The following is a 12,394-nucleotide window of genomic DNA, read 5'->3' as shown; positions in this document are numbered from 1 at the left end:
GCCATGAAAGCGCAGCTCTCAATTCTCTTTATGACCGTAATTGAGTCAAAAGTTTTATGCTTAAATTTTACACTTTGTATATAGACATTGGTTTGTTTTGATATTTTTTTAAGAATTTTATGGATTTAATTTTTAATTTAATTGTCCCACTTTAATTATTACTTCTTTTTTAAACTATAAATTATATATTTATGCCGTCATATATTATCACCGGTGAATGCTTTCCTTTAGCTACATATTTCTTGGTTTATTAATAGACTGTTTTTTTTTCTTGAATGAACTATAAAATTAGGACGAATAAGGGGAGAATACGCGGATGTTTTGAATACATTTTACTTAGGGAACATACATTTGGTTCATGAATTTTTTTCTTTTAATTACTTTAGTTAAAAAATTTTTGAATAATGCTCTCCACGAAGAATGCGAGCTAAATATAAAGGATAAGTACTTTATCCATTATTCAGTGAGTCTCAGAAAAAATCTTCATTTAAGAGTTCCTGAATTGATAATATCTCAATAAGAGTAAAAAACCACATTCAAAGTTACTGTTTTTGCATCATTAATTATTACATTAAGCAATAATTATTAACTTCTGTTAAATTTATCTCAACGAATAAACATTATAATATGTTAACACGACATTTATATGCATTATATGCGAGCATAAATATGCTTTGATATGTAATATTCCTTCATATTGGATAATACACAATTCCACTGTTAGAGAGCGTTGAAAGTATGGCGGTAATTATTTAAATGACGTTAAAAAAAACGTTTAATAGAGATAAAAAATTTTTTTCTATAAAGTTATTATTAATCTCAATCGTAACCCAAAGGTTTTATAATAATATATAGAGTGATATTTTTTAAATAAACGATTTATTGTTATGGGAAAAAAATAACTATAAAATATATTATTTTCATTTATTTTATTTAACATACACAATGATCGAATGAGTGTATATGTCGACAATAGCAATGTATTTTTATATGTACTTTGAAATTCTAAGTTGAATATGGATTGATTGAAAGTTGTTTGTTATAGATTCTAATTAATTACAGCTAATTGACACTTGAAAAACATATTGAATATTCAAATATAATATATCTTATAAAATTCTGAAATTAATATTTTTACAATTCTATTGTTTACATTCTTGTTATATAACAAAAGAAAAAACATTCTGTAAAAAAGTAACAAAAATAATTAATAAAATTATTAAATTCGATTGTTCATAAAAAATTTATCAAGATTATTAACTGATTAATTGTGACTTTGATTATTGTATATTATTAATAGATTTATTTCTTTATACTAGCAAGATATATTTTGCTTAATTATTCACTATATATATTCAAATAATTAACGGAAGAAAAAAGCTTATGTCCTCTCATCGAATTTATAACTAATTACTGAATATAAAATTTATGATATAATAAGCAGTTGTTTTGCTTAAAAAATGATGAACTTGCATACCAATATATACATATCAGTAGAATGATAGATGAAAATAATAATACAGTCTTGTAGAAATTGGCGAGACTATTGTCTCAATCATACTTAACAACAATAAAAATTAATTTTATACAATTTATAATTCTTAACTTAACTAGAAATATGCCTATATTCATGTTTATAATTATTTCTAGCAATACTACATGATTATAATAAACTCATGACTAAAATTAAATGTACATGGTTCGTTTCAAACGTGTTATAATAATGATTATTACAATGATTATGATTCAATCAGATTAATAGATTCATTTTTATTGAATTATTCAGTTCATATTTTTTCTTACCTTACAAAATTTATTTTAATTTTGAGTATTTTTCTCATCGTACCAATAATTTATGTAACTGTTAACAATTGTTCATTTCGCTTGACTAATTTTATATCAGACCAACAATTATGCCAATCACTTACGTTTCCTTAATACTATACGTGAACGTGTCAAACGTGCTGATTGATTAACAGCTTTAGTCAATAATTGTTTATTTCTTTTTAATTGTGCCACTTCTTCCATCGCTGGAGTCATCCACTTGACTTTTAGGTCACTACTATAAAAACAGAACGATTAATGATGGTATTAATTTAATTTATTATTAAATTAATATTTATAGTTTTTATCCAACTTACTCAAATGACTTTATTCTATGCTTCAATGTTCCAGACTGGCGATTCTTCATTCGTTTCAAAACATGAAGCATCGCATAAGTTGGTAAAGAAGGTGGAGGAGGTGATGGTGGTGGAGTAAGGGGAGAGTTCATAGATGGAACATTGACTTTAGCCAGCTTATCTGGATGAGTTGCTAATACTTCTTCCCAGCTAAATTTTTCTACATCTGCTAGAGTTTGTGTATTTCTAGTGATTCGTCCTTCTCCATTAACTGGTTTGCAGGGTCTTCTCTCTCTCAGGTATGGAATTTTCACAGGTTTGTCACATGGAATATTTTCATCTGAAACTCTTTTGCAGCGTGATAATTGTGAGCTATTTCTTCCAAGTCTACCGCCTTGACGAAATAAATTTCGAAGATACGAATAGTTTGGTTTAGCTTCAAAGTCTAGTGTTGCAATGTATTTCATATAAGATTCGATGGAAGCTGAAAGATAATGAACAAAAATACAATTTTAATATTAAGTATATAATAATTAGAGTTTTATGTTATGACAATCAAAATACCGTTATTTAATGCGATTTCTAAGTTAACTAGACTGTCCGTAATAATTTAAATAAAAGTAGAGCATTATATTTATTATTTCTTATGAACGAAAAACTTTTTATTTGTGTTTGATTTGTTATTTTTTTTTCATCTTATATTTTTTATATTTTTATTGGACAAGTAAATAAATATAATTACTTACCAGGTGGTTTCTGTTTTTGTGGAAAACATTTTTTCATAAATAGTGGAATATCAGCTAGCAATAGCTCTTTCTGAGCATGAATTTCGTTAGGATCAATAGATGCTCGCATTCCTCCGTCTTCTTTTTCCCAAGGTAATCGCCCACATAACCATTGTAAAATATTGTAACCTAAAGTTTCCATATCACCTCTTCTCGAATGTGCTGAAAAATTATAAGTATATCTTAATATTTATTTTCTAAAAAAAAAAAGACATATTTTTCTCAAATGCATGATAAATACTTACTTCCATGATGAGCATCACGAGAAGTAAATTCAAGAGTTCCTTCATGTGCTCTTCTTTCATCATGAACAAATGGCTTATGAATACCTGCTGTCGTTTTAAATCGATAAGCAAGACCATAATCTAATAAATAAATTTGCGTATGTTCTGAAATTTGTTGACTATTAGCATCTAATAAAATATTTGATCCTTTAACATCAGCATGAGCATATCCATGACTATGTATATATTCTAATGCATCTAGCATTTGAACCGCCACATGGTTAACAAATTTTGTCGGAAGTTTTCTTCCACTAGACAAAAAAAGTTTCCCTACATCGATTCCGTAACGAGGAATCACGAGAAATCTGAATCTTTCTCCTTTCCACACATGAGATCCAGAGCCTTCATAAGTGGGTATTCCTATTTTATTGATTTTTCGAGAGTTGCAGTAGTCTTCAACTGAAAGAAAAGGATGCCAAGTTATTAATATGATTTATAACGATGATATTACTTCTTTAATTAACTATAAATAATATATATAACATAGGATACTTACTCATATGTTTACGAGCAACTCTGATATAGAAATTCATCTCCACAAACAAAGGGCCATTGTGATGAGGTTCAATTTTTATGACATATTTGGCATCTTGTCCAACAGTCTTATGAATATCGTCTGAAGCTAAAAATATAATATTTATTAATAATATTTTAGCAAAATAATTAAAAGTACATGAGAAATAATAATAAAGTGAAAGTAAATTATTTAAGTACCTAAATAAATATCTCCAAAGCCACCACATCCCAGTCTTGGACCCAATTTCCATTCTTTTTGAGTAATATCAGTTAATATTTCACCAGGAGGTAAACGAGCAGGTAAACGACACCCTGGAGCAGCTACTCGTTTTAGAGGACACTCTTCTGCGCGTCGAGGAGGCATAATTTACATTTTATTATAATACATAAATATACATAGATTGATGATTCCTAAAATTCATAATAAAAATATAATTATTTTGATTTTATGACTAGAAAAAATTTTTAAATTAGTGAGCACTTGCAAAAATCTCAACTGCCTATGGCGAATTTAAATGAGTAATTAAGTTACCTATATAAACACAATTAATAAACTGCAGTTACTTTTATGCAGTTGTAGTGATTTCTACGAATTAGAGTTACTAATTTTATGATTGTAATACTTTTTGGAGTAAAATAAGATATTTAATTCTATTTAAAATATCATGTTCTATTCGAATACATTACTATACCAATTCGAACAACACTTTTACTCATGTACTAATATTGTCTTTTTATTGTTAATTCATTCCACTTTGAATTTATCACTTGTTTAAGCCGTTTTTATATCACAAAATTGTTTTTATTTACTAGCTTTCACTCCCAAATGTTATGCAGAGTACTGAATTTCTTTCGGAGTACATAAAACTGCCATTTTACACAGGAAAAGTGACATGAACGCTATTTTCTCTCGACTTCAGACAATCAGCTGAACCGGCACGGTGACTCACTCAATAGTGTCAGCATTAACCACCAGATAGAGTTGTAGTGTATTCCTTTCAAAATGGTCATTTGCAACAGTTTGAACAACAAAAATAAACTTTATTACTATTTAAAGGATTAGTTTTAATTAATAACAGTACTTTTTTCAGAATGCTTGCCCCTTATGTTGATAGTTCATAATGTTGAATAATTGATATAATTATATAAAGTAGTTGATTGAAATAGGTTTCAATAATATTTAGAGTTTTCAGTCTAGACTGGTTATTGTTAATGCTCCGGAGGTGTCAAATTACAACTTTTCTATAATGTTTCTTTAATAATATAGAAAAAAGACCAGAAAATAGATAAAAATATTATTAAAAATTCACAATGATAGACATTTATGTCTTTTATTGTTTGTTAATTCAATAAAAAAAATGCCGGCTCCAATAATGACACCAGAATTTAGTTTTAGTTATTTTTCCATCTACGAGATGGCGTTGTGAGCGAAATACTAAACGATTTTGATTGATCAAAATATAGACCTAGCATAACCTCTTATTTTCATCAACGAATCACAATTGAGATGTTACTGAAAGAGTATTCGAATTGGCTAATGTTTTTTGAGTATATTATGTTTTATAAATTTCTCTTCAGTAAAGCAGTGTGCTGCGAGTATATCACTAAAAAGTGTGGTGTTACACATCGTTCGTATATTAATATTTAAATAGTAATTAGTCTAAGTACAGCTGTGATTGTATAAAAATGACTTATTTTGTACCGTTTGAAGTTTAATAACCCATTAGTTTCATCATAAGGTAAAGAGATATATTCATTCTTGTGCCTGTAATGAGTCTTTCATGGTTAGGTTACAACGACCTCCATTACCATAGTTTGGCTTGGCATTAGTTTTTTTATTATAAACACTAAAATTAATTTACATTTCTCTTTAGTTGCTTGTAAACTTGTAGATATTTTTATTACAAGTTGATTAATTATTTTAATAACAAAAGTGAAATTGTCTAACATTCAATATATTATAAACAAATTATGTTATAGAGAACGCGTTAGAAAATGTCATTCATAATTATTGTGATAACTCTGTTATAGTATTTAGCGTCAAGTAATAATAAATATAAGATATAATGTCATATCCTGGACAACCACCTCTGGGGATCCCGGGTATGCCTCCAATGCCATATATGGTTGGAGCACCTCCTCCAATTATTGGAGGTGTCATGCCAATGCCACATGTGAGTATTCATTCATAATATTTTATTACATTTATTCACCTTTTATATATCTTTGTTTACTTTTTTCCTTCAATTTTATTTTCTTTATTCCATTTTATATTTCTTTTCTTTATTTTAGTTAATAATCATTTTCTTTTATTTGCTATCACTCTACTTTTAATTAGATGATTCCAACACCTGTATCTGCAATGCAGACTTCCGCACCAGCAGTTCGATACACACGGAATCAACCACGACCAGAAGCTCCAAAACGTAGAGAACGTGAATCTGGTCCTCCGGTTACTGTCTTCGTTGGTAATATAATGGATCGTGCACCAGATGTTATGATTAGACATATCCTTGGTGCATGTGGACATGTTTTATCATGGAAAAGAGTACAAGCTTTCGGATTTTGTGAATATGCTGGACCAGATGCTGGTCTTCGTGCTGTAAGATTACTCCATGATATGGAAATAGGTACAAAACGACTGGTTGTTAAAGTTGATGCTAAAACAAGAGTTGTTTTGGATCAATTTAAAGGTAATTCATTCTTCAATATAAAAAAATATGTGTCTTGAACTATTGAGCATAATAGAATGTCTATTTTCAATAGTTGTATTAATTATATATTATATTAATAATTATTTTGTTCTGTAAATATTATTAGCTGAAAGAAGAAAGAAATTAAAAGGTGGACAATCACCATTACAAGATGAAACCCCGAATGAAGGAGGGGATGGTGATGATCTTGATGATTATATGGATGAAGGAATGCGAGTTGTTGATCAAGATGCATTAACGCGAATTTCACAAATCATATCGGAACATGCAGCTGATTTAGAGACTGCTCAAGCTGCCCCAGGTAAGTTTTAATTACATTTTTAAATATTAACTGAAGAGAATAACAATTTCACTTTTTTAATAAATAAATTATCTTTCAATCAAGACGCAAGGAAGTCAGCGACAGAAGATCATCAATCAAAATTGACCAACAAAACATTAAACCTTGATGATGCCGAAATTGAGGAAAGTAAGAGGGATTTAATCACTCGTGAAATTGGCAAGTTCAGGGAAGTTATGAAGGTAATTATCACTGTTTTTACCATTTTTAAATTCGCGTTTAATGTAGTTTTCTTATTTAATCAATCATTCCTATTTCTGAGTGCATCTGATTTTTGCTTTTCTTTATAAAATTCCAATTTCAATATTATCATTGAAATATTTAAATAATTTGTAATGAGTTATTTTTTAATTATTTAATACTTCACATAAACATTCAGTCTACGTACTATTCATTCAATTGATGGAAAATAATAAAAGTCTATTAGTCAAATGATACACTCATTGACAAAAAAAAATTGATTGCGAAAACTTAAAGATTATAAATTATTTATTCTCAACAGTAGACACTATTAACTGCTACTGCTTGAAGTATAAATTTTTGTTTTAACAAAATGGACAAAGGTATAATATAAAGTATAGTGACATAAGATATAGAACAAATGAATAGAGTTATAATAAATTAGTTATGATAAGTGGTTGATGGTGAGATGCGTGTGTGATAAGTTAGCTCTGATCGATTAGAGCCGTGACTCGTTGCTGTAATTATAATAACAGGCCGCGTTCGTTACGTCGCACACAGCAAACGCACAAGCCTAGGAATGCTGTGTGTGGGGGCCACCCATTCACCCACTCATTGGCTCTGAAGGGAGTCAATTACAGCACATCTCTCATATTTTCGCAGGCGACTCCAGCCTCTTTGGTAAGTCAGAGATTAATGCAACCAAAAAACTGAACAAAAAAATTTTAAACGTCATACATTTACTAACTAAATTTATTTCTATATTTGTTAAATTCATTCAATCAAACTTAATATAATAATTATGATAATTGTAACTTCATTTTTGATATTAATAACTTTTAATTAATTCAAGTAAGAGTGTTAAATACTCAACTAATTAACTAGTATATATGAAACAGATTTTTTTGTTATTATTTTCATTCTATTTATTTAATTTTATTCTAAATTTAAAATAATCAAAAATTTTGACTGAACTGAGCGGCCTAAATTCATTGATGTGATTATGGAGACTGTTCAGTTGTTGTGTTTATTTTGTGTAAACAGCTTCTGTCAGCGTCTCGATCAGACATGTACGTAGTACCTAGGTGTGATCTTCTCCATTCTCCGGTACCACCACACTGACTGATAGACCAAGTCGACTTTACACCGTGAGTAAAATTCACAACCATCAACCAACCATGATATAATACCGGTTATTGTAGTTCTTTGTTAGTGCTACTCGGCTTACCTGAGTCCCTGAGGACACTGATGAGTTATATATTTTCTTTTATTTTATTCATTATATATTCAATATGTCTTTTAATATATACATTTGATTTGAAGCACTTAATTCTATAAATGTTCTATTAAAAAACTAACAATGCATTGCTATTACAATATCTCGATTTTAAAGCAAATCATAAAATTTATCTTAATTTTTAGAAATTTGTTTATAAATAAAATTGGAAATAGTAATGCATTGTTTAGATAAATTATTTGATTTAGATTTAATATTTAAATGCGTGATACAAGAATGATTAAAAACGGGCAAAGCAATCGTGCATTTAATATTTAACAGTTTGCTGGATCGACAAGAGAAGGGAACAATTTCGACTGATACACAACTATTGGAATGAGTTAATGCCACAGTGAGTGAACGTCTACACTTCGTTTATCCGGTATAATAATAAAAATAATAATAGTAGTAATAATAATATTAATATAATCCATAATATTAATATTTCATTATGATTGCATATTGATAATATTTTAAAATACAATCACCGCTTAAACAATTTTTATTAAAATTACATCAAATTATTAAACCGTATTACTTCATTATTTAACAATAATATTGAACTATGGGTACATTTACAATGTTGTAAGTACATTGGGTGTCCCTACGTGATGCGTTCATTACTATCTTACCGTAAGAGTTGAATTTCATTTAAGTATTTCCAAAAATTTGTACCTGTACTTAGGTATTTTGACTTGTTAACAAGATAACAAGTATGATGCATCTACTGGAGTATGCTCCTATGGAGTGAGTATAACTTCAACAAAACAGACAACTATCACAATAATTATGTACAGCAATCGTTTATATATCATTCATTAATTTATTTTTTCTAACGTATAACGTTAAATTTTTACTTTTCATGATATATCATTATTAATATTATCAAAAATTATTTTAAAGAATTCTATTAATTTTTTCATATGCATATCTATTTTCAATTTATTTCAAATTAAATATGAAAAAAATCGATTCTACGATTGCTAATATTCATAAGAATATAAATATTTTTTTTTATCCATTAATTTTTACCTTAATTAACTTTTGGTTATTATCTAATTTTATATTTTTTGTTTTAATGAATTTAAATTATCTTCAAAACTAATGTGAATTAAAATTGGGCTATTTTATTGTATTTTTTTAGAAACAAGAGGAGGAAAAGGCGCAGGTTAAACGTAAAAAGGAAGCTGTTGAAAAGGAAGAACGTGAAAAACGGGAAAGAGAAAGAAAGGATAGGAGAGATGATGATATAAGAGATGATCAAGATGGTGATTTTGGCAGCCCTATGTCCCATAAAGGTCACAGCGATAGGAGAGACAAACGAAGGTCGAAATCAAGGTGATTTATTATTCTTATTAACAGTAGTTTACCGAATTGTTAAAAGAATTATACATCATGTAAGTCATAAATATCTTCTTTTTTTAACAGATCGAAAGAACGTGATAGAGATCGTGATAGATCGAGAAATGATCGGGATCGAGATAGGGAGCGTGAAAGAGAACGAGATCGTGAGAGAGATCGAGAAAGGGAACGAGAACGTGAGAGAGAACGTGATCGTGAACGTGATAGAGAAAGAGAACGTGAACGAGAGCGAGAACGGGAAAGAGAAGAAGCTAGAAAAACTGAACGAGAGATAATGCGTGAACGGGAAGAAGAAGAGGAAGCTAAAGAACGGAAGAAAAATGAAAGAAGAGCAAGAGAAAAGGAAGCTGCTTATCAAGAACGATTAAGAGCTTGGGAAATTAGGGAACGTCGGAAGCAAAAGGAATACGAAAAAGAACTTGAAAAGAAGAGAGCAAAGCGGGAAGCTCGAGAAAAAGAAGCTACACGTTTGAAAGAATTTTTAGAAGATTATGATGATGATCGAGATGATGCCAAGTATTACAAGGGTAAAGAATTGTCTCGACGACTTGAAGAACGAGCAATAGAAGCTGAAGCTGATTCTAGAGATCGATGTGCTGAGCGTCAAGAACTTCAGCGTTTACGTGACAAACTTTATGCGGATGCTTCTCATCCAGATCCAGCTGCAGAGTTTGAACGAGTATGTATTTCTTTTTTAATTAAATGTTGCAAAGTTAAATATAGTTAGTTAATTGAGTTGATTAATTAATGGATTTATTTTTTAGCTGAAAGCTGAACGTGAGGAGCAATATAAACCTAAACCAATAATTACGATTATTGATGAAGAAGACGAAAAAATTGAAAAAGAAAAGATAGTTCAAATGCCACCTATTGAAACTGAACCTATAGAGAGTGATAGTGATGACGATGTGCAATTTGAAGATGCACCACCACAACCAGAACCATCACGAACACCACCCAGACATCATCATCATCATCGGCGGCATCACCGTCATCATCAAAATCATCATCGTGATTCCGAGAGCATGAGTGGGTCTGTCGATGAGACACGAGATAGTTTGAAAGATAAACATACTTCCTCACCGTCTATTCAAAATGCCTCTACACCAGCACAATCACTTCCAACTCAAGATGAAGATTCACGAATGTCATTAGTTAGTGAACCGGAGAAAACTAGTGGTAGTGAGTTATCATTTTTATAACAAATATGAAAATTAGTTTTTATTAAATCAGTTGGTTTTTCATGTAATTATTTAATTACTAATTTCAGGTAATTTTGTACCATTTGCCATGGGAGGTGGTGGTAACCGAAATTCAGACCATCTAGTTGGTAATAAAACTCCCGCTAGTCCAAATACAGGTCTTAATTCTCAACAAACAGGACAAGTAAAGAAAAAAAGTCGTATGGATGTTAAAGATGTCTTTAATAATGATGACGATGATGATGCAGCCAATAATATGAAAAAACGTAAACTCGTTCCATTAGGTAAGAAATAAATTTAATCAATAAATTGTACTAAATGTGTACTTATCTTTGAATGAATTTAATTTATATACCTATTTTTATTAGATTACGGCGATGAAAAGAAGAAAAAAGGTACTGGAGATACAATTAATGCAGTAGGTAAAGAAGAAAGTACAAAGAGTCAAGAGGAAAAACGAAAGCATATAAAATCACTTATAGACAAAATACCTACGGATAAAACTGCTTTGTTTGGTTATCAACTTGATTGGGCAGTAATAGACAATGTGAGTTACGATAAGAAACTAAATTTAATCGTTTGGATTAATGGTATTGAATTAAGTGAAATAATTAATTGATTGAATTTTTATTCAGGCTCTTATGGAGAAAAGAATACGACCGTGGATCAATAAAAAAATAATCGAATACATTGGAGAACCTGAGCCAACATTAGTGGATTTTATTTGCAGCAAAGTAATGGCTGGTAGCTCACCACAGGGTATTCTCGATGATGTACAAATGGTAAGTTAACATCAAGTCGGTTGATTATCATGATTCAAAATTTGAAGATAAACAATTATTATTTATTTTTTTATGATTAGGTATTGGATGAAGAAGCAGAAGTATTTGTTGTGAAAATGTGGAGGTTATTAATATATGAAGTGGAAGCGAAAAAAATGGGTTTAGTTAAATGAATCATGAATTAAATAAGTGAACGAATAAAAAAGAGAATGCAGATAAGTTACAATTTATAATAAATGAATTTTTTCTGGTACGATGTATTGTTTAGATTATACATAGAGTAAATACGAATTACATACATCTTTTATTGAAAATTCAATAATCAATTAATAAGCCAGTGATACATCAATGATGAATATAATTCATTAGTTATTTCTAATGAGAATGTAATTGTGTATAAAAAAAAAACATAAAGGAACAACAGAAGAGTCATTTTACAAAGTTTTTTTGATTTAACAAAATTGACGAAAATATAAATGATTTGCAACATTGTTTACGCTTTACCAAAAATACAAATTGAGTTATGGACTGATTTTTTTCTCAATGTTCGGTTAATTACCTATATCATTAGTGAGAGTGTGAAATGTAAAATTGAACAGTGAAATAAAAGGTTGAAAATAAATTCATACCGACAAAGGGTATGAGAAAAAGTGCAGTGGTGGTGCTTGATGCATTCTGTTGCAAAAGAGCTCGTTGCCGACAATAACGTTCGTACAGACCAAGGATCTATTAAACACTCAGAAAGCTTTTATACACTTAACGACGAATAATACTTATGATGTTGATCCTTTGTAGTAGATTGTCGCATACGAAAATGGGTGTAACGGGATACG

The 12,394-nt window shown here is 29.5% G+C and overlaps 2 protein-coding genes across 2 annotated transcripts; one reads left to right on the top strand and one right to left on the bottom strand.

The window, feature by feature from the left end:
• Positions 1-1,280: 1,280 nt before the first annotated feature.
• Positions 1,281-4,627, bottom strand: LOC118072856 (serine/threonine-protein kinase VRK1-like). The gene is made up of 7 exons (XM_035092998.1): positions 4,238-4,627; positions 3,904-4,116; positions 3,686-3,811; positions 3,151-3,588; positions 2,867-3,067; positions 2,142-2,604; positions 1,281-2,062 (listed from the first exon to the last, which is right to left on the bottom strand). Exons 2-7 carry the CDS (start codon positions 4,067-4,069, stop codon positions 1,921-1,923), a joined length of 1,536 nt encoding a protein of 511 aa, XP_034948889.1. The 5' UTR covers positions 4,070-4,116; positions 4,238-4,627; the 3' UTR covers positions 1,281-1,920.
• A 644-nt stretch (positions 4,628-5,271) lies between these two features.
• LOC118072697 (RNA-binding protein 25) lies at positions 5,272-11,861 on the top strand. Its single transcript, XM_035092764.1, has 12 exons — positions 5,272-5,444; positions 5,737-5,879; positions 6,044-6,398; positions 6,526-6,720; positions 6,805-6,941; positions 9,360-9,553; positions 9,644-10,256; positions 10,342-10,759; positions 10,848-11,063; positions 11,148-11,326; positions 11,415-11,561; positions 11,642-11,861. The coding sequence occupies exons 2-12, from the start codon at positions 5,772-5,774 to the stop codon at positions 11,732-11,734; spliced, it is 2,655 nt and encodes an 884-aa protein (XP_034948655.1). The 5' UTR covers positions 5,272-5,444; positions 5,737-5,771; the 3' UTR covers positions 11,735-11,861.
• Positions 11,862-12,394: the final 533 nt, after the last annotated feature.

The sequence above is a fragment of the Chelonus insularis genome, unplaced genomic scaffold, assembly GCF_013357705.1.
Source record: "Chelonus insularis isolate UGA/USDA-ARS -01 unplaced genomic scaffold, ASM1335770v1 contig_94_pilon, whole genome shotgun sequence".
Taxonomy (NCBI): Eukaryota; Metazoa; Arthropoda; class Insecta; order Hymenoptera; family Braconidae; genus Chelonus; species Chelonus insularis.
Note: the sequence above shows the minus strand (reverse complement) of the source record. Positions and strands in the feature narration are given on the sequence as shown.

Excerpts from the sequence above, each read along its gene's own strand:
- LOC118072856 (XM_035092998.1), bottom strand. The coding sequence starts at position 4,069 with ATGCCTCCTCGACGCGCAGAAGAGTGTCCTCTAAAACGAGTAGCTGCT. Across the intron at positions 3,812-3,903 it reads CTTTGGAGATATTTATTTAG|CTTCAGACGATATTCATAAG; the intron begins GTACTTAAATAA and ends TTATATTTTTAG. Across the intron at positions 3,589-3,685 it reads AGTTGCTCGTAAACATATGA|TTGAAGACTACTGCAACTCT; the intron begins GTAAGTATCCTA and ends CTTTTCTTTCAG.
- LOC118072697 (XM_035092764.1), top strand. The coding sequence starts at position 5,772 with ATGTCATATCCTGGACAACCACCTCTGGGGATCCCGGGTATGCCTCCA. Across the intron at positions 5,880-6,043 it reads GTGTCATGCCAATGCCACAT|ATGATTCCAACACCTGTATC; the intron begins GTGAGTATTCAT and ends ACTTTTAATTAG. Across the intron at positions 6,399-6,525 it reads TGTTTTGGATCAATTTAAAG|CTGAAAGAAGAAAGAAATTA; the intron begins GTAATTCATTCT and ends AAATATTATTAG.